Raw genomic sequence first — 24,255 nt, 5'->3', positions numbered from 1 at the left:
AAGACGACTTTGCCACTTTATCTGGGATTGTGGCCCACAGTTTGGAAAGCCCTGACCAACAATCCTCAGGAGGCCGTGCATTGTATCACTACTACCTGCAGTCCTCAGAAGGTTATGCACTATAGCACTACCATGCACAGTCCTGAGAATGCAGTTCACTCTAGGACTACTGTCTACAGTTCTTAGTGGGCCAGTGCTACAGCAGTACCTGCTACTGTCTTTAGAGAACTGAGCACACTACAGTCCTCAGAAACAGCAGCAACCCATTTCTTGGTTCTGCATCTGATTTATATCTCTTTCCAATTTCCACCAGAGAGATTCCACTTCAATAGTTTACATTTTACTTCAACAATAGACCCAAAATTCCTATATAAGTTGATGTTTTGAAATTTACCGATAAACTCAGCAGCAGGAGATCAAGAACAGAAAGAATTTACCAGAGAAAGCTTTGCATTAATATTTGTAAAGAATATTCTGTATGCCTTCTTCTCCACAAAGTAGAGCAAGGTTATGTCCACCAGGACAAACATGAGCTTGTAAAGAAAAATTAGTCTCAGCTGCTGGTGAGCCGAGGCCTCAGCATAGTGGTTTCTGTTCATTTATAAATCTGCTGAGATTAGGAGAAAATTGAAGTTGCCGTCTTAACTGATCGTAGGTCTGTATTCTGACCCCCAGTGAGTACAAACTGTGTAATCACGTACTGCCCACATGCACAGAGTCAACAGGGGCTTAGAGGGGTTTACAACAGCTGACAAAGGAGACAAACAGGGATTTATCTGCTCTATTAAAACAAATCTTTTAACATCAACAAAACAGTAATGAATGTGGGATCACTATGCTACATGTTGTCTGGAGTGGGGCTCTCTCAAAGGAATATTTGTGAGTGTATATAAAACAGATACATAAATATGATGAAAGTCTTTAATATTGCAAGATTGGGGGAGCAGACTGCATTCTCTGACATGTTATCTTGGGTTCTACAGCTATATTTTTTCATAGCCACTTATGATGTTTATGTCTTCTGTTAAATGGAGAACGGGTGTGGCAGCTGGTCTATGCTCTCCTGTCTCTCGTATAAACACGAGGATACAACTCTCTGATCACAACTGCTAACAAACACAGAAAGGACCTGAATTAGCACAGTTTCAAAAAATTTAACCTCTTTTTTGGTGTGTGTTACCCAAAAGTTGATATTCAGCTGTGTAGTTGCCATTTAATTTGTAAATATATATGACTTTTTAAGGTTATTTTCCGCAGCAGATATCTGCATAAGTACCACATTTAAAGTCCAAAATGATTTAAGCACATAGGAAAGGCTCACAGTTTTGCTGTGGAAAATACTATCTATTGCAAGGTCCTTAACCTTGATTTTACTGCAGTTTTACTGGGGAGCAATTTAATATTTGTCTTGCTTGCATGCGTTTTGCATATCCACTATGATACAATTAAGCACAGTAGTTTTATGTCGATTTTCCCACACTAATCTTTCTCCTGAATTAGGAGTAAGCTAAGCGCAGGTAAATCAAGCATAAACCTCTGAGCTAATGGTTAGCATAGCTTACTGCATTGGCCCCAGAGCCTGCAAGGCCTGACTGAAACCACACCTCTGACCTGTGCAGATGTGCTGTTCAGTTTTTGCAGCCCATTCTCTAGACGTTCCATCTTGGCAGTCAGCTCCTTGCCTTTCTTCTCCAGCAGGGTCTGATATAATTTGATCTGCTCCAGGAAGGACTTGGGTGTAGTATAGTTATAGCGTCTTTCATTGCTCAGGTATGTCCGTGACATCTCGTTGACACTCGTGTGGACATAAGCCATGAACTTGCTGATGGACTCTTTAACGGAGACCTTGAGCAGAGAGAAAAAGAAAGTATCAGTGCATTGAGTATGCAGGACATTTTATCCCCATCAAAATAAGAATTCAATTTCAAAGGTGGGTGAGGGGAGTCAGCATCATTTCAGGACAGTGTACATGCAGAATGTGTTTTATCCCCACTAAAACAGGAGATCAATCTCAAAAGTGGGAGGTGGGAGGGAGGGTTACTCAACTATCATCAGTCTGCAGAATGTGTTTTATCCCTGTCAAACAGAGTTCATTCTAAATGGGGGGGGGGGGGGGGGGTGTCACTGAATTAACTCATCATCATTTGTGGTTTCTGCTGATCCAGATTCACCACTTGTTTAAATTGTTTACATCTTAAATTAAATGAGTTTTCTGGGTCTCAGTTCAGTCCCCGCTCCTCCCCCCTTTCAAGATTTGGTTGAAATCACTAGAAGGTAAATTCCAAAAGGAACACTAGACAGCGATTGTGCATCATAATATTGATCACAAGATTCATGGTAATTAGTAGGCTCTGTTAAAGTATCAAGGTGGTTATTTTACAAGCTGTTTTCCTATTTTGGATGTCTGAAAACTGGCATTTAGATGTCCATATTGCATAAACATCCAAATCTCAATTTTATACAGTCAAGATATGAATGTCCAAAACTGCAGTACATCTATATGGCAAGGGGGCGTGGTTGGGGGATGTTTTGGGCAGGACAAGGGAGAGGCCAATAAGTGGACATCCAATTCTGATTACAGAAGGTGAAGGGATGTCCATGTTCAAAATGGTACGTATCCATGTTTAGCCTGGTACTTGGCACATCTAAGTTACAGAAAGGTGCTATAATTTAGCAGTTCTTCACAGGCAGGAGCAATGGAAGTCACAGTAGGTATTTTTCTGTCCCTGGAGAGCTCACAATTTAAGAAAGAAAGAAAGAAAGAAAGAAAGAAAGAAAGAAAGAAAGAAAGAAAGAAAGAAAGAAAGAAAGAAAGAAAGAAAGAAAGAAAGAAAGAAAGAAAGAAAGAAAGAAAGAAAGAAAGAAAGAAAGAAAGAAAGAAAGAAAGAAAGAAAGAAAGAAAGAAAGAAATTACACAGAATTAGAGTGGGATTTGAACTTGTGATCTTTGGTTCTCACTTGGCTGCTCTAACCATCAGGCTACTCCTGCACATAGACATCTGTATGGTCATTTATAATATTGCTGTTCCTATGCTGCCACACATCTTCCACGTCCCTTGTTTTGCTCCATTCATTGTTTGGATAGTTCAGTTTGTAAAACGGATGTTCATCTGGACATATCCAGCACTTGGACATCCATTTCTTTTGTATTTTACAGTAGAACAGGCTGTATGTCAGCAGATCCTGTTCTAAAATACACAAGAAATGGTATAGTGGCAGGTGTCCCTAAGAACAATCCCTCACTGAGGTTTCAGTTTAGCCACTTTATGGCAGGTGATGCTAATATAGTAACATAGTAAACATAGTAAATGACGACAGATAAAGACCTGTACGGTCCATCCAGTCTGCCCAACAAGATAAACTCATTTTACATGGTAAGTGATACTTTATATGTATACCCGAGTTTGATTTGTCCTTGCCTTTCTCAAGGCACAGACCGTAGAAGTCTGCCCAGTACTGTTCTTGTACTAAGTTCTGAAGCTAACACTGAAGCCCCTTAAAGTTTACACTCCAGCCCATCCCTATCTATTCAGTTATGATCAGGGCATAGACCGTAGAAGTCTGCCCAGCTCCAGTTTTGTTTCCAATTACCGGCGTCACCACCCAATCTCCACTAAGACTCCACAGAACCATTCCTTCTAAACAGGATTCCTTTGTGTTTATCCCACGCATGTTTGAATTCCATTACTGTTTTCATCTCCACCAACTCCCACGGGAGTGCATTCCACATATCCACCACCCTCTCCGTGAAAAAATACTTCCTGACATTAGTCCTGTATCTGCCCCCTTTCAACCTCAATTCATGTCCTCTAGTTCTACCGCCTTCCCGTCTCCAGAAAAGGTTCATTTGCAGATTAATACCTTTCAAATATTTAAACGTCTGTATCATATCATCCTTGTTTCTCCTTTCCTCCAAGGTATACATGTTCAGGTCAGCAAGTCTCTCCTCGTACGGTTTGCAACACAAATCCCATACCATTTTCGTAGCTTTTCTTTGCACCGCTTCCAGTCTTTTTACATCTGTAGCAAGGTACAGCCTCCAAAACTGAACACAATACTCCAAGTGGGGCCTCACTAACGACTTGTAGAGGGGCATCAACACCTCCTTTCTTCTGCTGGTTATGCCCCTCTCTATGCAGCCTAGCATCCTTTTGGCCACGGTCATCGCCTTGTCGCATTGTTTCTTCACCTTCAGATCCTCCGACATCAACACCCAAGGTCTCTCTCCTGAGTCGAGCTTACTAATCTCTCCCCTCCTATTTGGTATCTCTCTTTTGGGTTTCCGCACCCCAAGTGCATCACTCTACACTTTTTGGGATTAAATTTTAAATGCCAGATCCTCAACCATTCTTCTAAAGTTCGGAGATCCCTTCTCATCATTTCTACTCCCTCCAGGGTATCCACTCTATTGGCTATTTTCATGTCATCTGCAAAAAGGCACATCTTTCCTTCCAACCCTTCAGCAATATCTCCCACAAATATAGTAAACAGAATAGGCCCCAGCACCGACCCCTGAGGAACCCCACTGCTCACCTTCCTTTCCTCCAAGCGGATTCCACTTACCACCACCCTCTGCTACCTGTTGGTCAACCAGTTTCTTATCCAGTTTAGCACTTCCGGTCCTAAGTTCAACCCTTTCAGTTTATTCACGAGTCTTCTGTGGGGGACCGTATCAAAGGCTTTGCTGAAGTCCAAGTAGATTACATCTAGCATACGTCCCTCATCCAGTTCTGGTCACCCAGTCAAAAAAGTCAATAAGATTCGTTTGGCAGGATTTTCCTTTGGTAAAGCCATGTTGCCTTGGGTCCTGTAACCCATCGGTTTGTAGAAAGTTAACTATTCTTTCTTTCAGCAGTGACTCCATTATTTTTCCTACCACAGACGTGAGACATACCGGTCTGTAGTTTCCCACTTCTTCCCTGTCTATACTTTTGTAAAGAGGGACCACATCCGCTCGTCTCCAATCTCGCGGAACCTCTCCCGTCTCTAAAGATCTATTAAATAAATCTTTAAAAAGTCCCGCCAGGACCTCTCTGAACTCCTTCAGTATCCTGGCATGTGTCTCATCTGGCCCCATAGCTTTGTTCATCTTCAGATTCTCCAGCTGTTTATAAACTCTTTCTTCTGTAAACGGCGCAGTATCCACTCCATTCCCAGACGTTCCCTTGGCAGCCAACTGTGGTCCTTCTCCAGGATTTTCCTCCGTGAACACCGAAGAGAAATAATTGTTTAGCATGATCGTTAATCTGCCATACCAGAGGCTGAATGAGAGTGGTGGGGCTCAGGCCAGGAGGTGGTTAAATGCTCTGGAGCAGAGTGGGTCAGAGAGGCCCTGAGGCAAGAGGTCTCTAGCGGAGTGATCCCCAGAGCAGAGATCTCCTGGAGGGAGGCTCCAAGTGAAGGAATCCTCCCTAAAGTGCTGGCTGGGCTGCAGTACCTGTGGGGGAGTTCCAGGAAAGTAAGGAGTGGCCCTAGCTCTAAGGTTTGCACCCTGTAGAAGCCCAGAGATTACAGGAGAAGGAACAGAAGACTACAAGGGTAAAGGACTGCCTTTATTTTTCTGTGAACACCCAGATCCTGAGAGTCCTAGTTGGAGACAGGCCTGGATTTATGTATGAGTAACTGGAACTACTGTACTGAAGAAATTAGAACTGTTAAGAGCGAAGAAAGAAATGTTAATGTGGTTGTTGCCCAGGGTGGCAGTGAGTCTGTAACAGGAACAGATTGTCTTGCTTTGATTACTTGTTCACCAATAAAGAGTGGAGGAGTGGCCTAGTGGTTCAAGTCCCACTGCTGCTCCTTGTGATCTCGAGCAAGTCCCTTAACCCGCCATTGCCTCAGGTACAAGCATAGATTGTGAGCCCTCCAGGGACAGGGAAATATGCAGTGTTCCTGAACTTAACTCACCTTGAGCCACTACTGAAAAAGGTGTGAGCAAATCCAAATAAATATTGCCTTTTGCTCATCTGCGAGGTCCTGCAGTCAGCAGCAAGCCACATTACCACAGATATCCATATCTGATATACAGATCTGGACGACCGTATTCTGAATTTAATGTCTTTCTAAAATTACACTCTAAATGCTTAATGGATGGTTAACGTTCTTAAAAATAAAACAAAACATCAAATCAGTATACAAAGTAAAAGAAGAAACAAAAACAATAGACAACTTTAAAAAAGGCAAGCAAGAGGAGGACTCTCCTGGCCAGCGAGGTAATGATGGAAGAAGTCCCCTTTTGAAGGGAAACTGGGACTGGTATAAAACCCTAAAACCACTATAATCTTTATCTATGGTTCCCAGCTATTGTGCTGAGGCAGATCAAAGTAGCATGTTCTCTATCATACATGGACAAACACTAAATACCCAGGACTAATTCAGCCAGTGATGGCAAACATTAAAAAAAAACGCTGACTGCCACCAGCTGAATATTACCCCCTATAAGACCATTTCTGCATTTTAGTAATCCCTTCCCTGAAACCTTCTGGGCCCCTCACTAATTTCTTTCAAGGCAAGTTAGACAAACCCTCCCAGGCATGATGGGGTTTAGGTTCTAGGCAAAGAGATGAACACTCTCCTGTTTGCACTTCAGAGTCCTTTAAACTGCCAGTGAAACAAACATCAGAGATTCCCTAAATTCAGCCCGTGAGGATTTTATTTTTGTGCTATACTATGAAAGGTGTGACACTTCCCCCAAGAAACTGTCACTTTTATTCCACGTTTCACTGTCAATGCCATTAGCAAATGGATCCTTTAGTTCAATTCATCAGTTTCTTCCCACTGCTAAAAGTTTCTTTATCATTTATTTATAAAACACTAGTGCACTTTTCATTTGAAAGGTACGACATTTTTATTTTGGCATATTGATAGCCCTGCAGCAAAAAGGCAGCTGATGCATTTCCCCAGTGCAGAGCTGCACATTATCAGACAGATGGTGCACACTCACTGCTGAAGGGAAAGATCTATATGGAACGCTGGCAGCAGTAACAGAAGCCAGCTCAGCTGAACTCTCACCTCAATGCATTCTGTTTCCTGCAGGAAGCGAAGGCTGACGGACTCCAACGCCTCTTGTGGCCACTCATGGAACCAGTCTATAGCCGTACAATTCACCACAGCAGGGAACTTCCTGCTCCGCACTCTCAGTTTATTTCCAACAGGAGAGAAGCAGAGTGCCACCTATAAAACAGGAGAGAAATTCAGGCTCTATGAGAAGATGCTGGCATGTGGAAGAGGATTAAGAACTGTCCCCCAACAAAACCTAATATGCAGTTACAAATATATATTTTTTTCATTGCAAATTTTCTCACAAAATCCAATCAAAAAAAGGATCAACGGTAACTGACAAGAATAAGGCTAGTGATGCCAAAGAAAGTAGTCTCCAAACAGAATGTTTCAAAACAAGATACACAACACAAAGGACAGTGCTGGTTGTATAAGTGAAAGGAGAATGTTATCATCATCTGTCTGAATCCAAATGAATGCTGACTGAGAATTTGATGGGAACATTGCAGTTGAGTCGCTCTGTGTGACATCATCAGTGAGTACAAGGCATACTCTGGGAGTATGAGAGGAGTAGGATATTGCTGAGTCTATTAGTGAAAGGAGAACATTACTGTCTGCCTGACTCCAAGTGATCACTCTCTGAATGGAGAATTGTGAGCTGAGTCACTCGTGTGACATCATCAGTGAGCGACTCCTTGTCTCTATAAAGCGAAAGGCACTTTGTGGTTTCTGGCTACAGGCATGTGCACAAAGAGGCATGCTCGCTCGGAGCTCCTTCAGAACACCTGGCAAGATCCCAAAACAGTACAATACATTTTATGCTGCTTATTCTAGAAATAAGAAGTGGATTTTCCCCAAGTCCATTTTAATAATGGTCTATAGACTTTTCCTTTTTTAAGCCCCGCTAAGCTAACCGCTTTTACTACATTCTCTGGCAACAAATTCCAGAGTTTAATTACACGTTGAGTGAAGAAATAATTTCTCTGATTCGTTTTAAATTTACTACTTCGTAGCTTCATTACGTGCCCCCTAGTCCTAGTATTTTTGCAACAAGTAAACAAGCGATTCGCATCTACCTGTTCCATTCCATTATTTTATAGACCTCTATCATATCTCCCCTCATCTGTCTTTTCTCCAAGCTGAAGAGCCCTAGCTGCTTTAGCCTTTCCTCCTTCTGTTATTGAAGGATCTAGATCTGCAGTTATTTTTAACGGAGATAGAACAACGGCCATGCATATTTGTTATCAACCACAATAGTCCTCATAAAAGATAGAGTATGCCTAACTTTGTCTGTCCATTTTCTTATTTGTAGGGAAATTAATAGGGGAAACACAATATGGACTAACTTACTAACAAAAAAACTTCTAGGAAGTTTCATATTTTGAATTGGTTTCCAGATTCAGCATAAGATACACAAGCTGAATGTTGGAATACTGCTCTATGCCAAGCTCTAGACACTCTTGCCCCACTCAAAGAATATTTGATCCCTATAAATCATGACCACCAACTTTTACAAATGAGTTCAGGAACAAAGAGAAGTAAAAGCAGAAAGCAAAAGCTGCTGACGGAAGTTACTGAGTTTTATGGATTGTATAAAGAAATGATTAAGGATGACTGTTAAAGGCTAATTAAGGGGTCTTTTTATTAAGCTGTTGTAAAAAGTGGCCTTAACACGCCATTACGCACCTCTTTCCTGTGTGCTAAGGCCATTTTTATTGAGGCAGTAAAATGTCCGATTTTCTAGTATTTAAATTAACGGTCATGCGCTAATGTTGCAATTAACACATGACCATTAACAAAAATTAGCACATGAGCTCTTACTGCCACCCCTTTTGTAGGCAGTAAGGGCTCATACACTAATCCTGCGCAGATTGGTTAGCACACAGTAATGTAGATGCAGTAACTGATTAGCAGAAAAGCATCCACTCTCTGTCCCCTGATATGTGACTCCACAGAAAAAATAAAAATATTTTTTAGTGCACGCTTTGAATGTTCAGATTAAGATCAAGATGCCTGAGTGTGTCCCGCGGTAAGCACGCAGTAACTTGTACCACAGCATAGTAAAAGGGCCCCTAAATACTGAATGTTGAGCTAAGGGTTTTTTTTTTTTCAAAATGAGACTACTACATTATGGAAGGCTATGTCTCTGACTGTTCTGGACTCCATTAATCAAAGTTAAATATAGTTAACTCTCGTAAAGTGGAAATCAGTTAATGTGTTTTAATCCTGTTTCTGTTCAGAAATTGGAGGCAATCATTCATTCTATGAATAACTGACCTCACCTTCTAATTCTATTCCATTATATTTAACAAGAAGCAGGTTGAGTGATCTACTTCCATTTGTATATTCTGTGATGAATTTGAGCATGGTGGATGGATGTGTACCAACTATCTGGAAAGAGGCATGCGTTATACCAGTCTTAAAAAAGCAAGGAGATGGACCATGATAGTCCTATTTCCAATCTACCATTTCTGTATTTAAACATTGAGTTCTTTTAGACCACACTAATGTTCTTCACCCAAAGTAGTCAGTTTTTCGGAAACATCATACAGTAAACACTGAAACTGCAGGAATGCTCACTGAGATCTGTATATATTCTGATGACATGAGTAATGCCTGATTTCTTGTATTAGACATGTCTGATGCTCTCAGTTTAGTTATCCATTCTCTTTTATTGAAAGATAAAAGAACACCAGCATTTCAAGCAATATAGAATCAGGCAGATAGTGCTATACATAGAGTAAAAAGGACAGGATGAGGGCATTCCAGGATGGAGTTCCAAATAAGTACAGAATGTATGTATAGGAATGGGTATTGAGCCCCTATACATGTACCAGTCAATATTCAGCCTGTGGCTGTCAGAGTTTTTTTTTTTTAAACATTGACCACTGTGGGCAGAAGTACCCCCAGATATTCAGTGGTGAGCCATACTAATCTTGACTGTACTGGCCACCACAGATTATGTGGGTCCTGGCCAATATCCAGCCAATATTAAATGGATGCAAAATCTAGGCTGTGCTATGGAGCAGCAGAAATTGTTTGAATTGGATACCGTTTGCACTGAAGCATGCGAAACATAGCTATGTCAGCGGCCAGTTCTCCATAGCAGTGCAGATAAGTGCACTATTATTTATGAGAGCAAGTTTTGTCAATAAGCTATATCTATTTTTAGAAGCAAAAGTAAAAATATTTTGTAGAAGGCAATAAGACTGATGAAGAAATATGATGGTTTGCTGTCCCGGACTGAGTAGGGACAACGCACCTGTGTCTGATGGTCTTTAAAATTTGATATGAAAAATATTTAAAGAAATAAAGAAAGACAAAGAAACATATATATGATATAGTAGGAGATGAAGTTTGATATTCAGCCAAGGCACACATAAGACAGTGCCTTTGCCCATCCATTCCCCCCTACCACCTTCCATGCAAAATCCATACTACCCCCCACCATCCCTAGCAAGATCCAAACCCCCCCTGCACCCACCCCCAAATGTGGCAAGACCCTCTCCCCACCCAGGTGAGCTCCATACCCCCTCCCCCAAGGTGGCAAGACCCAGCCCCCTTAGGTCATACCCACTCCCAGCCCTCCTACTCATGATAGCCCTCCCCCCCCCCCAGACCTACCTAAAGTCCCTGGTGGAGCAGAGGGTGAGATGGGGCAGGAGTGAATCCCACTCACTTCTGCCCTTAGCGGCTGCCTCTAGAAAATAGTTTCCGTAAACTATAGGCCACACCTTGCGTATTATGTACAATTCTGGTTGCCACATCTCAAAAATGATATAGTGGAACTGGAACAGGTACAAAGAAGAGTGACCAAAATGACTGAGAGGTTGAATACTTCATATGAGGAAAGGCTAAAGAGGATAGGGCTCTTCAGCTTGGAGACTAGAAACAGCTAAGGGGAGATAAAAAGAGGTCTATAAACTCCTTAATAAAGTAAAATAGGTAAATGCAAATTTATTGTTTATTCTTTCAAAAAGCATAAGGACTAGGGGACACTCCATGAAATTAGATAGTAATACTATTAAAACAAATAGGAGAAAATATTTTTCCACTCAACTTACAGTTAAGCTCTGGAATTCATTGCCAAAGCAAATGTTAAAAGTAGTTAATGTGACTGGGTTTTAAAAAGGTTTAGACAACTTCCTAAAGGAAAAGCCAATAAACTGTTATTAAAGTAGTTCTGGGGAAAGCCACTGCTTAGCCTTGAGATTAACATAAAAACAGCCATACTGGGTCAGACCAATGGTCCATCCAGTCCAGTATCCTGCTTCCAGCGGTGGCCAATCGAGGTCACAAGTGCCTAGCAGAAACACAATTAGTAGCAACATTCCACGCTACCAATCCCAGGGCAAGAAGTGGCTTCCCCCATGTCCATCTCAATAACAGACTATGGACTTTTCCTTCAGGAACTGGTCCAAACTTTTTTTAAAACCAGATACACTAACCACCATTACCACATCCTCTGGCAACGAGTTCCAGAGCTGAACTATTCTTTGAGCGAAATAATATTTCTTCCTATTTGTTTCAATAGTATTCTCATGCAATTTGATTGAGTGTTCCCTAGTCTTTGTACTTTTTGAATGAGAGAAAAACTGTGAGTCACCTTCACCTGTTCTACTCCACTCAGGGTTTTGTAGACCTCAATCAAATACCCTCTCAGCCATCTCTTTTCCAAGCTGAAGAGCCCTAACCTCTTTAGCCTTTCCTCATACGGGAGCAATTCCATCCCCTTTATCATTTTGGTTGTCCTTCTTTGAATCTTTTCTAATTCCACTGTATCTTTTTTGAGATGCAGTGACCAAAACTGAGCACAATTCTCAAGGTGAGGTCGCACCATGGAGCAATACAGAGGTATTATAATATTTTGGTCTTATTTTGCACCCCTCACTTAATAATTTCCAGTATCCTGTTTGCTTTTTTGGCTGCCGCCACACCCTGCACAGAAGATTTGAGCGTATTGTCTACAATGACACCTAGGTATTTTCTTGAGTGCTGACTCCTAAAGCATTAGATAACTATGATTCGGATTATTCTTCTCAATGTGCATTTGTCTACATTAAGTAGCATGGAATCTTGGTACTTTTTGGAATTTTACCAGGTACTTGTAACTTGGACTGGCCACCTTTGGAAACAGGATAGTGGGTTAAATGGACCCTTGGTCTGACCCAGTAAGGGAACTCTTATGTTCTTATGACCAATACAGGGCCCTAGTAAGAACAGAGGGTGCTGACTGCTTGTCTAACCTGAAAACACCTAGAAGGAGGGGGAGGGTCATGAGAGTCTTGCATTTGATAAACTGCCTTTCTGTGGTACTACCACAGTGGTTTACATACTACTGTATATACAGGGAGGAAGATGGGCTCATCATGGAACCCACAAAGAAGAGAGATAAGAGAAAGCCAGACTTCACAAAAACATTGCACACTGAGGTGGCTTAACCACTTGGCAAACTAGGCAGCCATTTGTATGTGTGTGTGTGGGGGGGGGGGGGGGGGGGGGGGGGATAAGGAGGGGGCAATAAGCAACTGCAAGTCTAAGCAAAATGGTAGGTTCTGATGGCCACTCAAATAATCAACAGCATATAGGGTAGGCAATTTTCACATGGTCTATTTACCCATTTAGAGGCTGTTAGAAATTGCCTTCATTTATTATAGATTCCCCTAAAGTTCTGCCTAGCTTAGATAGAGCTTTGCCCTTATATGACAATTTAACCCCTAGCGCTTACTGCTGTGAGAGTACTGCTAGGAATCACTTACACCCAGTGCCAGCAAAGGCAGATCGCTCCTGCCCAGCCCCCACTAGACCCAGTGAAAATGCAAAGTAGGCTGGGGGGGGGGGGGGGGGGGTTTCTAGGTAGGGGAATTTAAATTGGGGGGAGCTTTTGGGGGGAAGGGTCAGATTTGAGAAGGGCTTCCAGGAACATAGGTTTCTGATTGGAGATCTCAGAGGGGAGCCCCCATGCCTCTTTGGCCAGCCCTTTTAAGAAGTGCCTGGGAGCACTGGGCCACAGCTTTTTCCAGGATAGAAAAATAATGCCTGCTTTTTGCTGGTCGTATTTTTCTGGGGAAAATGCAGTTTGCTGTATTTGCTGCATGTGATGTTATTAAATTTACATAATAATTGTTTTATATGCATTTGTATCTCAGTAGTGGAACCTTAAATTACCATGTATTGCTCTTGCATTAGTGACCTTCAAAATGTATTAAGGGGCAAATAACTTACGTTATAGCTGTTTCTTTTACAAAGTAGTTCTACTGATTCCCAATGCCATGCGGTTTTGTAAAAGAAGCCCTTAGTGTCTGATGTTGTTTTTGTCTCCTTACTATTGTTGTGATTTTGTCCTTTTTTGCTTGAAGATTATTTTTTAATAAACATTTTGGTGGTACATAATAAATGGAAGAGTTCACTCATGCACATGGCATGCTTCTCAGAACTGTTTCTCAGAATTATACATATTCTAAATGTAAACACTTATAAGAAAAGTTTGGGGGGGTTTTTTTTTTTGGGGGGGGGGTTGTTTGTTTGTTTTTTATATTTTGCGGTCACACACTACTTTTAGCTTATGGGTCTGTTCCAGAAGGAAACAGATTGCTTATACTACAATGCCTCTGAACTGACCACAAAGCTCTTTCATACCTGCAGTTAGAAAGCAGCAGGTGCACTAAAGGATTCCAATGAATTTCACTTGTGTTAAAAGCCTCACGGTGCACTGTGCTAATGTATCAAGTGTTTTAATGCCAGCCTGCCATGTATCTTCCTGGGAACACATCAGTACATATTTTCTTTAGTGAGCCAGGCCGATACTGAAAGGTCAAATCAAAGTCAATTCTTTTTGACTTTTCTAGTTCTTAACCCCTTTACTGCTAGGGTGTTTAAGCATACTGCTAATTTTGTAGTGGGGAGAAAGGGTAGAAAACGGTGATTTCCAATAAGATTTTCAAACCACAATAAATTATTCATGCTTACCCAGGCATATTATCTATTCCTACAGTATTCAACATTTCCAACAAAACAAGGACATAAGTATATAAGTATAACCATATTAGGACAGACCTAAGGTCCATCAACCCTAGTACCTGTTATCAAGTGTGCCAAATCCAGGTCACAAATACCTGGCAAGATCCTAAAAGAGAAAAACAGTTTTTGCACTGCTTATCCCAGGAGTAAGTGGATTTTCCCAAGTTCATATTAATAATGGTTTATGGGTGCTAAGCTGTTTTTACCACATTCTCTGGCAACAAATTCCAGAGTGTAATTATATCAATGCAAGGATCTCATGGCAGGAGATGGGTTAGAGTATGATGTAGGTTCAGTTCCCTGACTTTTGCTTCAGAGGGACTCCTTCCTCCCCTTTCATGCTGCCTTTTGCTGTGTTTTTAGTCCCGAGATCACAAATATCTGCAGGCTGGTTCTAGACCATCCCCACCTGCTTCCTCCAATCCCCATATGGTCTCTGTTTATATATGAGGGGATAAGGATTGAACAGAGGTAGTACAGAAGAAACAATTCCTCTGCTCCTTACTCCAGCCCCTCCTCATCCTGTTCCCTGCAGGCTGCCTGGAGGAGTGGGGCTGAAGCAATAAAATAGGACAGCCTTTTTCTGCTGAATGACAGTTCAAGCACTGGCCAAAAGACTAGCGGCACAAGCCCTGCACATCCATTTCTAGATTTGTTCCTGAGTAACAGAATCCATCTAAAAGGGTACTTCCAAATGGGGAAAGTGCTTAAATTATCCAGCTAGTTTGCCCCTGACCTCCAGTGATTACCATCAGGATTGTCACAAGTTGCGAATGCATACTGTACGACCTCCCCCCACCCCAAAAAAAAAATGCTTCTTCCCTCACATTAGCAACACATCAGCAATGGAAACCAATGGATAGAGTGCAAATTTAGCGCCCCAGCTTCCCTGTGCACTGTGTGTGGCCACAGCAGCTGCACAAAGGTAGCTACGGCCTTGATCACAAAAGTGGTTTAATATAATATCAAATGCAGACTGGGAGCACAGCATGGACAGGATCATGGATTAAAAAGCAGGTAATCTTATAAGCCTTTTTTTGTACACAAAAGAGCATTTCAGACATGAAAATAGGCAATTACAAAATTATCTGGGGTCATGCACTATACTGCTAATGCAGAGTACATACTTTTAAGCAGCATATGTGCCCAATATAAGAGGCTTGGTGAGGATAAGCCTCCCCAGCTGCAAGCCCCTGACTCTTACTCCAGGCACCAGGTTGTCCACATCAGGGCTGCACCAGGTGCCTGCATCTCTCTCACCCTGGGTCCAGCACAATGTTCCCTCCAAATGGAGCACATAAGCAATTGCTCATACATTTTAGGAGTGTCACTGACAGATTTTACATGGTTGCTCAGAAAAATTTTTTTTTTGTGCTATATACAGAAATGTCAGGTTAAAGGGACTGCCGGGAGGAAGAAAGAGGAACAAATTTGGTGTGTGTGGGGGGGGGGGGGGGGGGGGGGGGGGGGGGGGGAATAGAAATATGCTGGAATCCGGTGGGAAGAGAAAGGGGAGAGATGCTGGAACAGGGGGGGGGGGGGGGGGTTGGGGGAGGAGAGGTGCCGGACCCAGAGAGGAAGAAGAGAGAGATGTAGGCCATCTAGAGCAGCCCTCATGTGGACAATCTGGCTCCTGGGGGGTGGGGGGGCTTATATCTAAGAAGGCTTAGCCTTTCTAACCCTCTTATACTGGGCACCTATGTTAAGCGGTATACATGTAGTCATTCTTGGGGAACAAACTGGGTACAGTTGGTGCAGAGTGGAAAGTCTCATAATGTAAATGTGTATCCACACACACTTAGGTACAAGTAGTAGAATTTTGCTTATGTAGTAGGTCAAACTTTGACCTTCCACCCCATCTACATCATTTGTGTCTACAAATGTTCTGTCTTACATTCTAGGAGGGAATTGAAGTCATGGCATTAACACCTTATCTTTCCTCACTGCCACCCCCCCACCAGCATGATCAATTTCTCTTCTCTCTCTACTCATCCCCTCCCCAGCATCACCCCTTCTTATGATAACCTCTTCCAGAACGAGAAATCAGGCAGGCAGTGTTTCTTACCCACTGCAACTGCCCCCCCCCCCAGCTGCCTTCCTTGGGAAGTCAGGACACAGAGACCCAAAGTACTCTATATTAGGAGCTGAGTCTCTTGAGGAATCACTGGATCCTTAGCAGCCCTGACAACACACAGACAATTTTCTGTCACTCTAACTGCTCTTCCTAAATATCTATATAAAACAAAGAACAGTGTTACCATTTTCTTATCACAATACAAAGGAGCTTCAGATGGGTCAGTTGTCAACTGGTCGCTGTCCTTGGACATTGCTCACCTTGAGCTGTCGTCGGACGCGGTCTATAAAGAACTTCCAGCAGTTTTCCCTGGTGTCCATCAGTCCTTGGCTCTTGACTTCATTCCTCATGCTTCCAATGATGTTGTCCACTTCATCATCAGGGAATAGATCAGGAATTTCACCTAGGAACAGATGTTTTATGCAACATGTTACTATCATCAGTTGAGGAAGCAGCATGGGGATCTCTGCTTCTAGCGATGCTAACACACCCATAAGATCCTGTCACATTTCACAGCTCCATGTCAGCACAGGGGTTGCTACCATATTTTGCAGATAGCATGAGCATTCTGAGAAGTCACTAATCTGCATCCATGAAAATGCTTTATAGAAGCAGAACAGCAGATATTTTAAAGACTCTTCCAGTGAGGCTGTGATTTTGGAAGTAGCCTCTTTTACATAATAGTTATTTTAAAAATATTTCTAATGTGATAACACTCAGCAATTGGTTTCATAAGCTGAAATATTTCCAAAGTGCAACAGCAAAAATGTGAAAACATATGTAACATAAAAGTAGCAGTGAACATGTTCTTTCCATAATAAATGATAACAGTCGTGTTTACAGTAATATTCTTTGAGAAACCTGCATAAACTCAGCCTTATGTGTAATATTTAAACATCAGTAGGCACAAGCATAGAAAGTAATACCATTGTGACACAAGTTCTCTCTTTTCAGTTACTTTATCTTCCTCAGTGATCTGTTAGTTCTCTTCATATATTTGTTTTTAAGTGGAAATTGCAAAATTGTCACTTCCACATGGAAGCTCTAAATTTGTGCCACTCATTTTTCTCACATGTATATTTATAAAATGGCTGCCCCGACTGTGCATGCCAACAAATACACATTTACATCTGCAGAATCCTATACATATTTTATAAAGTGCTCCGTTTGGCAAAGCCTTTTATTTTTCCATTATTTTATGCATCTTTTTTGCAGCCTAGAACTTTTTGAGTTTTGGGAGCAGGAGGTGCTTCCTCAGTGATGCACTTGTCGGATGTGGTACCACAAGGGTCCCCTCAAACCCATCACCATCATTTTTTAATTTATATTTCTGCCCATTGGCAGATGTTATTTATACACGTAGTTTCTTGCCATTGTTTTATGCAGATTATATTCATATTCTTGTGCCACAGACTGCTAACTATGGAGGATTTGAAAAATGCAGTGAGTTTTTTTTAATGTGGGCAGTAATTATATGGTTGCTGAGAAATTGCATGCAGTTGAATGTAAAATTAAAATGGAAATTTTATGGGTTGGTAAAGGTGATCTCCCACCTGATCCCTCTCCAATTTCCTGCCTTTCCTAAGACTTAGTGTGTTGTCAGAAATTAAGGCAATGGTAGTGTTGCTCACCTCCTCTCCTAGGGGTCCTTCTCTGGAATCTCAGGTGAACCAGAGGTGCAGGGATCTTGTTTAAAATTGAAAATGGTTTGGCATTGTATTCTTATTTGCTCCTTCAGGACTTTTGCACTATTGTGCAAGCCGCAGTGTTAATATGGCTGGACTACTATGATGCAATTTACATGGGGCTTCCACAGTATGTTCTGCAGAAATTACAGTGTATTCAAAATGTTGAAGCTTTGGATTTGAAATACCTCACCCCAATGCATTACATTAGTTGCCGACAGAGCAGGGGTTCTCAACCCAGTTCTCGGGACACACCTAGCCACTCAGGTTTTTAGGATATCCACCATGAATATGCATGAGATAGATTTGCATAGAATGGAGGTAGTGTAAGCAAATTTAACTCGTGGATATCCCGAAAACCCATCTGGCTAGGTGAGTCCTGAGGACTGTGTTGATAACCTGTGATAGAGATTCAACATCAATTTAAGATCTGTTGTTTGATATTTAACATTCTTAGAGGGATGTGACCCAATTACTTAAAGGGGTTTTATGATCTTGGTTGCCAGTTATGATTTGGTGTTTTGAGGAATTTGGCACTACCAGAAGTGAAGGAATTCTGTTTGGTCCAGATTCACACATATTGTTTTTGTGGCATATCTTCAAGCATGTGAAATAAATTACCAGGGGAATTAAGAGTAATTTAGGATTATGTTTGTTTGTTTTTTTTAATCAATATTATTCGTGTTGATTGTGGGGGTTAGGATGGGCAGGTAGTGAGTATGGGTTGAAGGAGGTAAATTTTATGAGAGTGTGAGAAAGGAGACAGGGAAGAGGGTATTTTTTGTTGTTGTTTTGTTGATTGTATTGTTTTTGTTTTTATTGTACCCCACGTTGTATGACTTTTTGTTGAAAATTATGGGTTATAAGAATCTGCATTAAATTAAATTTAAAAATTCACGTTTCAAATCTCACTCTAACTCCCTTTTTCTCAGATCACCTAGGGCTAACCATTATAATCACCACCTTTAAACATTTCAAAAATGTGAAACATGCCATAAGTTTTTTGAAGTGGGGAATCTGTCAAAGGAGCTGTCCAGACAATGGTGCTGATCAGTGAAATGCCTTCATTGAACTTTATAATACATCTAGACATACAGTATTGTTCTGTATAAAGAAAAACTTACAAAATATCTCTACCATCTTTTACTATTCAAGAAATGCACTTTAGCAACACCCTAGATTTATAGGTCTTAACCCCCCCCCCCCCCCAAAAAAAAAAAAAAAAAAACAGAACAAAAGAATGTCCATATCCCAGAATCCCTTCTTCCGTTGTACTTGGTGCATTCATGCTTTAAATTCATCAGTGTAATGTGTGCATAAGATTCTGATGAGGATAAGGATAGCAACGCCTGGTTTCCATTAGTTTATAAAGATTGGAGTTGCTATACAGAAAGTGTGATCATGCACTTAAAATGCTAATATTCACTTAAAAATAATACATAAACTATTTTTTTAAAATACATCTCTTACTAAAACTGTATGCTTTAAATGCCAGTATAATTATTAAAATATAGTTATGCAGCTAGTATTAAAGCTTATAAAAGCAGCACTGCATACACCTATAATGTCTATAATGTGGATAGCAAAGCTGCTTATCATGAATGCATAATTTTGTCAAACATCAGCACTTTTTCAGCATGCAAGTGGAAAGGAAAACTGCACAGTGGCATCATCAGGCTCATCTGAAAGGCAAAAGGAGAAAAGCTGCAATATGGACTTCATTTTCAGTTCTGAGAGGTACAGATATTAATTGGACGCCCATGAAGTAACCTGCAGCTGACACTAACCCTTCCAGAGAGGAAGCAGCAGTGCATAAAACATGCTGTAAACAGGAACAGCAGGAGATAACAGGTTTCACTAAACCACATCTCATTAAGCGGAAGCATACACATCCTTTACTCTGCAGAAAAGCTATGTTCAGGCTACATAGCCCTGCAATTTTGTCCCAGAAAATATAGCAAACTGAGCAAATCATGATCAGGAAAAAAAACCTGGTGATCTCTGGGGCACCTCTACCTCAGACTGCCAGCATATATACCCTCTCAAAGGATGGAAATCTATTAAGGTGTGGTAAAAGGTAGGCTTTTACCACACCTTAATTTCTTATGGGAGTGACTTGCCTATGGTATTTCAGTATGAAATGTTATTTCACTCACGCAGTATATAAACACAGCTTGCGAGTGCTAAGCCACAGCCCTATGTTTCCAGGCTGCATCTTAAAAGGTACCAGGCATTAGTTTGTCCCCCAGCACATAACAAACCCTCCAATACCTCCCCTTGGGCCCAAAGCCTGTTCCCCACACTCCTTTAGGACTGACTTACCTTGTGAAATTCCCTGGAGTCTAGTGGGATCAGGGCAGGAGTGATCTCCAGTGTCTCCTGCCCTTGCCAGTGCTGGTTTCAAAATGGCACAGATGACCCCAGTTTCATAGTATTATTGCTATGGGTTAAGCTTTCAAGCTTCTACATAAGAGGCTTCTGCACTTATAGTGCAGCTTTACTCCAGCAGTAGTACTGTGAAGCTATCATTATGGGTTGCTGGCACCATTTCGAACCCACCAGCAGAGGCAAAGACAGAAGCAATTGGGGGTCACTCCTACCCCAACCCCACTAGACCCTAGGGAATTTCATAAGATAGGCCAGAGTGGGGGCTTTTGAACAACGGTGGGCCAGAAGGAAGATTCTGGGGGGGGGGGGGGGGGGCTCACTCCTGTTTTTACTCGCCACCCCCTGTGTGAAAGCAACCTGATGCTCCTGCCAGGTAAATAATACCAGATTTTAGCCGACATTATTTCACCAGGAATAACACAATATGTGGTATTCACTAAAAAGCTTTGTTATTCAATTTACAAAGTAATGAGGTGTTTTACATGCTTGCATTTCATTACTATGTTTCCCACTGTAACATAATGTTCATTATAGTAATATAATACACTTTGAGGCATATTTTCAAAGCACTTAGACTTACAAAATTACATTGTAATCTATGAAACTTTGTAAGGCTAAGTGCTTTGAAAATGAGCCCCAAAATTGCTCTTTAACACATGTTAAGGGGCAAATAACATGTTTTATGACCACAATGCACCATAACAACTACCCCCTAATTTACCTAAAACCAAAGTTAATGCAGATGTTTCTGCCTTAGACCCAACCCTTCCTTCTTTGGGCATGGGTCCCCCTTTTTACTTCTATCTGAAAGGCTCTTCTGTCTGTTGTATGTGACATTACTTTCATTCTAATGAAGAAGCTTGGATTCACATATGATCTGAGAAAATAAATAGAGCTGAAGCTAGTTAGAGATGGGAGACAGGTTTTCATAGAACCCTTTCTGCCATTAATGAAGTGAAGATGCTGATGGCTCATAATTAAACATTTTAGGGTAGTTTTCACAATAACAAGAATGTTAATAGCAGAGTGACACACTAGGATGGTTATTTTAGAAGCTCTGTGCATGGTTTGGATATGCATACACTGACATTTAGAAACATATATTGCATACATGTTTAAATTTGCATTTTAGAAAGCCAAGGTATGCATGCCCAAAGTATGAAGTAGTACATATTACAAAGTGTCATGGTATGGGTGTGTTTTGGGCATGATGAATTCCCCATTTCAGAAGGGGACTGCATATTCATATTTATATCCCATGAAATATAAACATCAGGATTATGTAAAGGTACACCTGATGTGCAGTGCTCTACTGGAGGGATTAGGGGCAGTCACTCCCTTAATCTCCCAGTATATTTTGCTCCCACCCCAAAAGAGATACTAGAAAATGATATGAGGGGTTTTAAACAGCTTGTGGAAACAGATGTGTATGTTTTTAAAATGGAAGACATACATGTATAGGTTCTGAAATACCAACATGCATGTGTATGTACCAGCATATATATTTGTATATTTCCATGTTGACCCCATTAATATTTTAGATGTTGGGAATTGCAAAATGGATATTGCAAGTTCATATAGCCAGCACATACATGTCCATTTCCACATGTATTTTGGAAAATAATCTATATCAGCAGACCTACTCAGTGATGTTCACAAGGCATTCGATTCCGATAAAATTGTCCTAGCAATTTCCTTAGATCTTACTGCAGCATTCGATCTAGTTGATCATTCTGTTTTGTTGAGCAGTTTACGCTCCATTGGTCTATGATGCAGTTTGGAACTTTCTTGGAAAGTTACATTGCATCTTTCTTGGAAAACCATTCAATTGTGGTTAATTTCTAACAGACTTCTTTCTTTTCCCCAGAATGTAACCTGTGGTGTACTGCAAGGGTCAACTCTATCACTTTTGTTATTCAAAATTTTTCTTAAGTCCATTAACAACTATCATTCATGATGCTGGTATCTCTATTATTGAACACCAATGATTCTCATTCTCCTGACATAACCCCATTACAAGATTGTCTTAAATCTGTTACCCACTGGTTAGCAGAACATTTTCTGGACTTAAATCCATCTAAGAATGTAGAAATGTGGTTTTCAAATTGATTTTCACTTCTTTTTATTTTCTAGAACTTCTATTCAGTTGGTCAATTATTTTATTTTTGTATTATTTATTTATGAATTTTCAAACAATATCACAAGTTAAACACTTGACACAGAAACACAGATGCATACAAGGAAAAAAGACAAATTAAACAAGTAAAATAATACAAAATAATTACTTAAACATCTTCCTTAGACCACAATAAATCAATGGAGGGGAGTGGAGAAAGTAGAGAGATACAAAGGAAAAATTAAAGTATTGGCTACTGAATTGGCAATAGCATGAACCAATAATCTCCGTTAACCTCAAAATATCTCGAATCTTAACTAAGTTGAGTAGAACCCTTCACGATGTTCTTTAAGTCAATAAAGGCACGAAACAGCTCTGAGTCATAATAGACATATTTAACCCCCAAGTATTTAACAAGGCATTTACAAGAATACGCCAAAAGGAACGATGCACCATGAGACAAAGTATCTTTCCTTAAAGCCAAAAAAACTTTCCTTCTCTCCTGAGTTTATTGCTTCACATCCAGATACATCCAAATCTTTTTTCTGAAGTAAGGTTTCTGGAAATTACAAAAATAGAAGTTCAAAACTGAACTCAGGTCTTGCTCAAAGACAAACAAAACAAAAAGAGTATGTCCCTCAGAATCCTCAGATAAAGAGACCTCCAAAACTGCAGAAACATCCAAAGGCTCAGAGCGTGTTTCATGAGGTGGATTTTTGGAAAATATACAATAACTTTATTTATAGGAGACAAAAGCTGCTGAAGAAAAACCCAAAATGTCCACCAAATATCTTTTGAAAGTTTCTATAGGAGAGGTCCTAAGAGACTTTGAAAAATTAAGAATATGCAGATTTAGTCGTCTATTAAAGTTCTCAATAGCTTCAGTTCTCTTATGCAATACCATTTTGTCTTTCACAATAACCGTGGTCACTTTTTTTATGTCCCTTAAAGAGTTGAGATTTGTATAGAGAACTCCTTCTTAGTGGAATCTAGAGAAAAAGCTAAATTGTCTATTTTACTCACAATAGCAGCAACATCACCCGCAACTTCTCCACGGTTCTATTCAACTTCTGGAGAGTGTCCCATATACTCTACAGAGACACCGCCACCAGAGCTCTCGCTGGGTCCAGAGGTACCAGCCCACTGCAAAGGATCTCAGAAACATTGCCAGTTCGATCAACAATCTCACCCCATCCTGAGGCCAACTGTCATATTAGTTCCACTTGAGAGACTCCAGAGATTGCCTGTTCAGTCAGCCATGGCGGAGGATTGAGAACTGGAAGGGAGGGTGAAACATCTGACCCAAATGCGAAGAGTTCTCCCACTGTCCGCAAAGCCAAGTCCACCACTCCGGAATGAATGGGGTCCTGTACAGCACAGTGGTCAATAGTTTGTTGAATCAGCGAGAAGGTCTTCATGATGGGGGGTGCTGTCCTGACAACCCCTCTTTCCTTTGGTATGAGGCATTTCTCCGAGGAAAAACAGGGAACAACAACAAGCACAGACTCGTTCAGTTGGCTGGGTCAATTATTTTAAATATTTAGGCATACTTCTTGACACTCATCTTACTTTCGATTCTCACATCTCCTTGGTTAGTAAGAGATGCTTATTTATACTAGGTCAATTTAGATCCATGCATAATCTTCTCTTTCTGCTTGACAAACAATTTTATGTGCATTGCTACTCTCAAGATTTGACTACTGTAACTCAGCTCTTGCAGGTCTTTCACAAAGCTCCCTTAAGAGAACTCAACTGTACAGAATACAGAAATCAGACTCCACTGTCGAGCACAGAGGTATGATCATGTCTCTCCTCTATTTATGCAATATCATTGGTTACAAATACAATTTTGTATTCAGTTAAAAATTCTAATATTAATTTATAAAACACTATTTTCCAAGGTCCCTCTATATTTGTCAACACAAATTTGTCCTTATAAACCTGCTCGCTATCTTCACTCTTCAAAGAACATG

At 40.8% G+C, this 24,255-nt stretch overlaps 1 protein-coding gene across 1 annotated transcript in view; it reads right to left on the bottom strand.

Annotated features, from left to right (window-relative positions):
- DNAH9 (dynein axonemal heavy chain 9) overlaps positions 1 to 24,255 on the bottom strand; it is a 408,742-nt gene that overhangs the window by 148,746 nt on the left and 235,741 nt on the right. The window contains exons 46-48 of the mRNA XM_030208005.1: positions 16,354 to 16,496; positions 7,012 to 7,173; positions 1,612 to 1,845 (exon numbers count right to left, since the gene is read on the bottom strand). Coding sequence (XP_030063865.1) covers positions 1,612 to 1,845; positions 7,012 to 7,173; positions 16,354 to 16,496 — 539 coding nt within the window. The remainder of the gene's footprint in view (positions 1 to 1,611; positions 1,846 to 7,011; positions 7,174 to 16,353; positions 16,497 to 24,255) is intronic.

The sequence above is a fragment of the Microcaecilia unicolor genome, chromosome 6 (genome assembly GCF_901765095.1).
Source record: "Microcaecilia unicolor chromosome 6, aMicUni1.1, whole genome shotgun sequence".
NCBI lineage: Eukaryota > Metazoa > Chordata > Amphibia > Gymnophiona > Siphonopidae > Microcaecilia > Microcaecilia unicolor.
The sequence above is the reverse complement of the archived record's forward strand: the minus strand, read 5'-3'. Positions and strand labels throughout refer to the sequence as shown.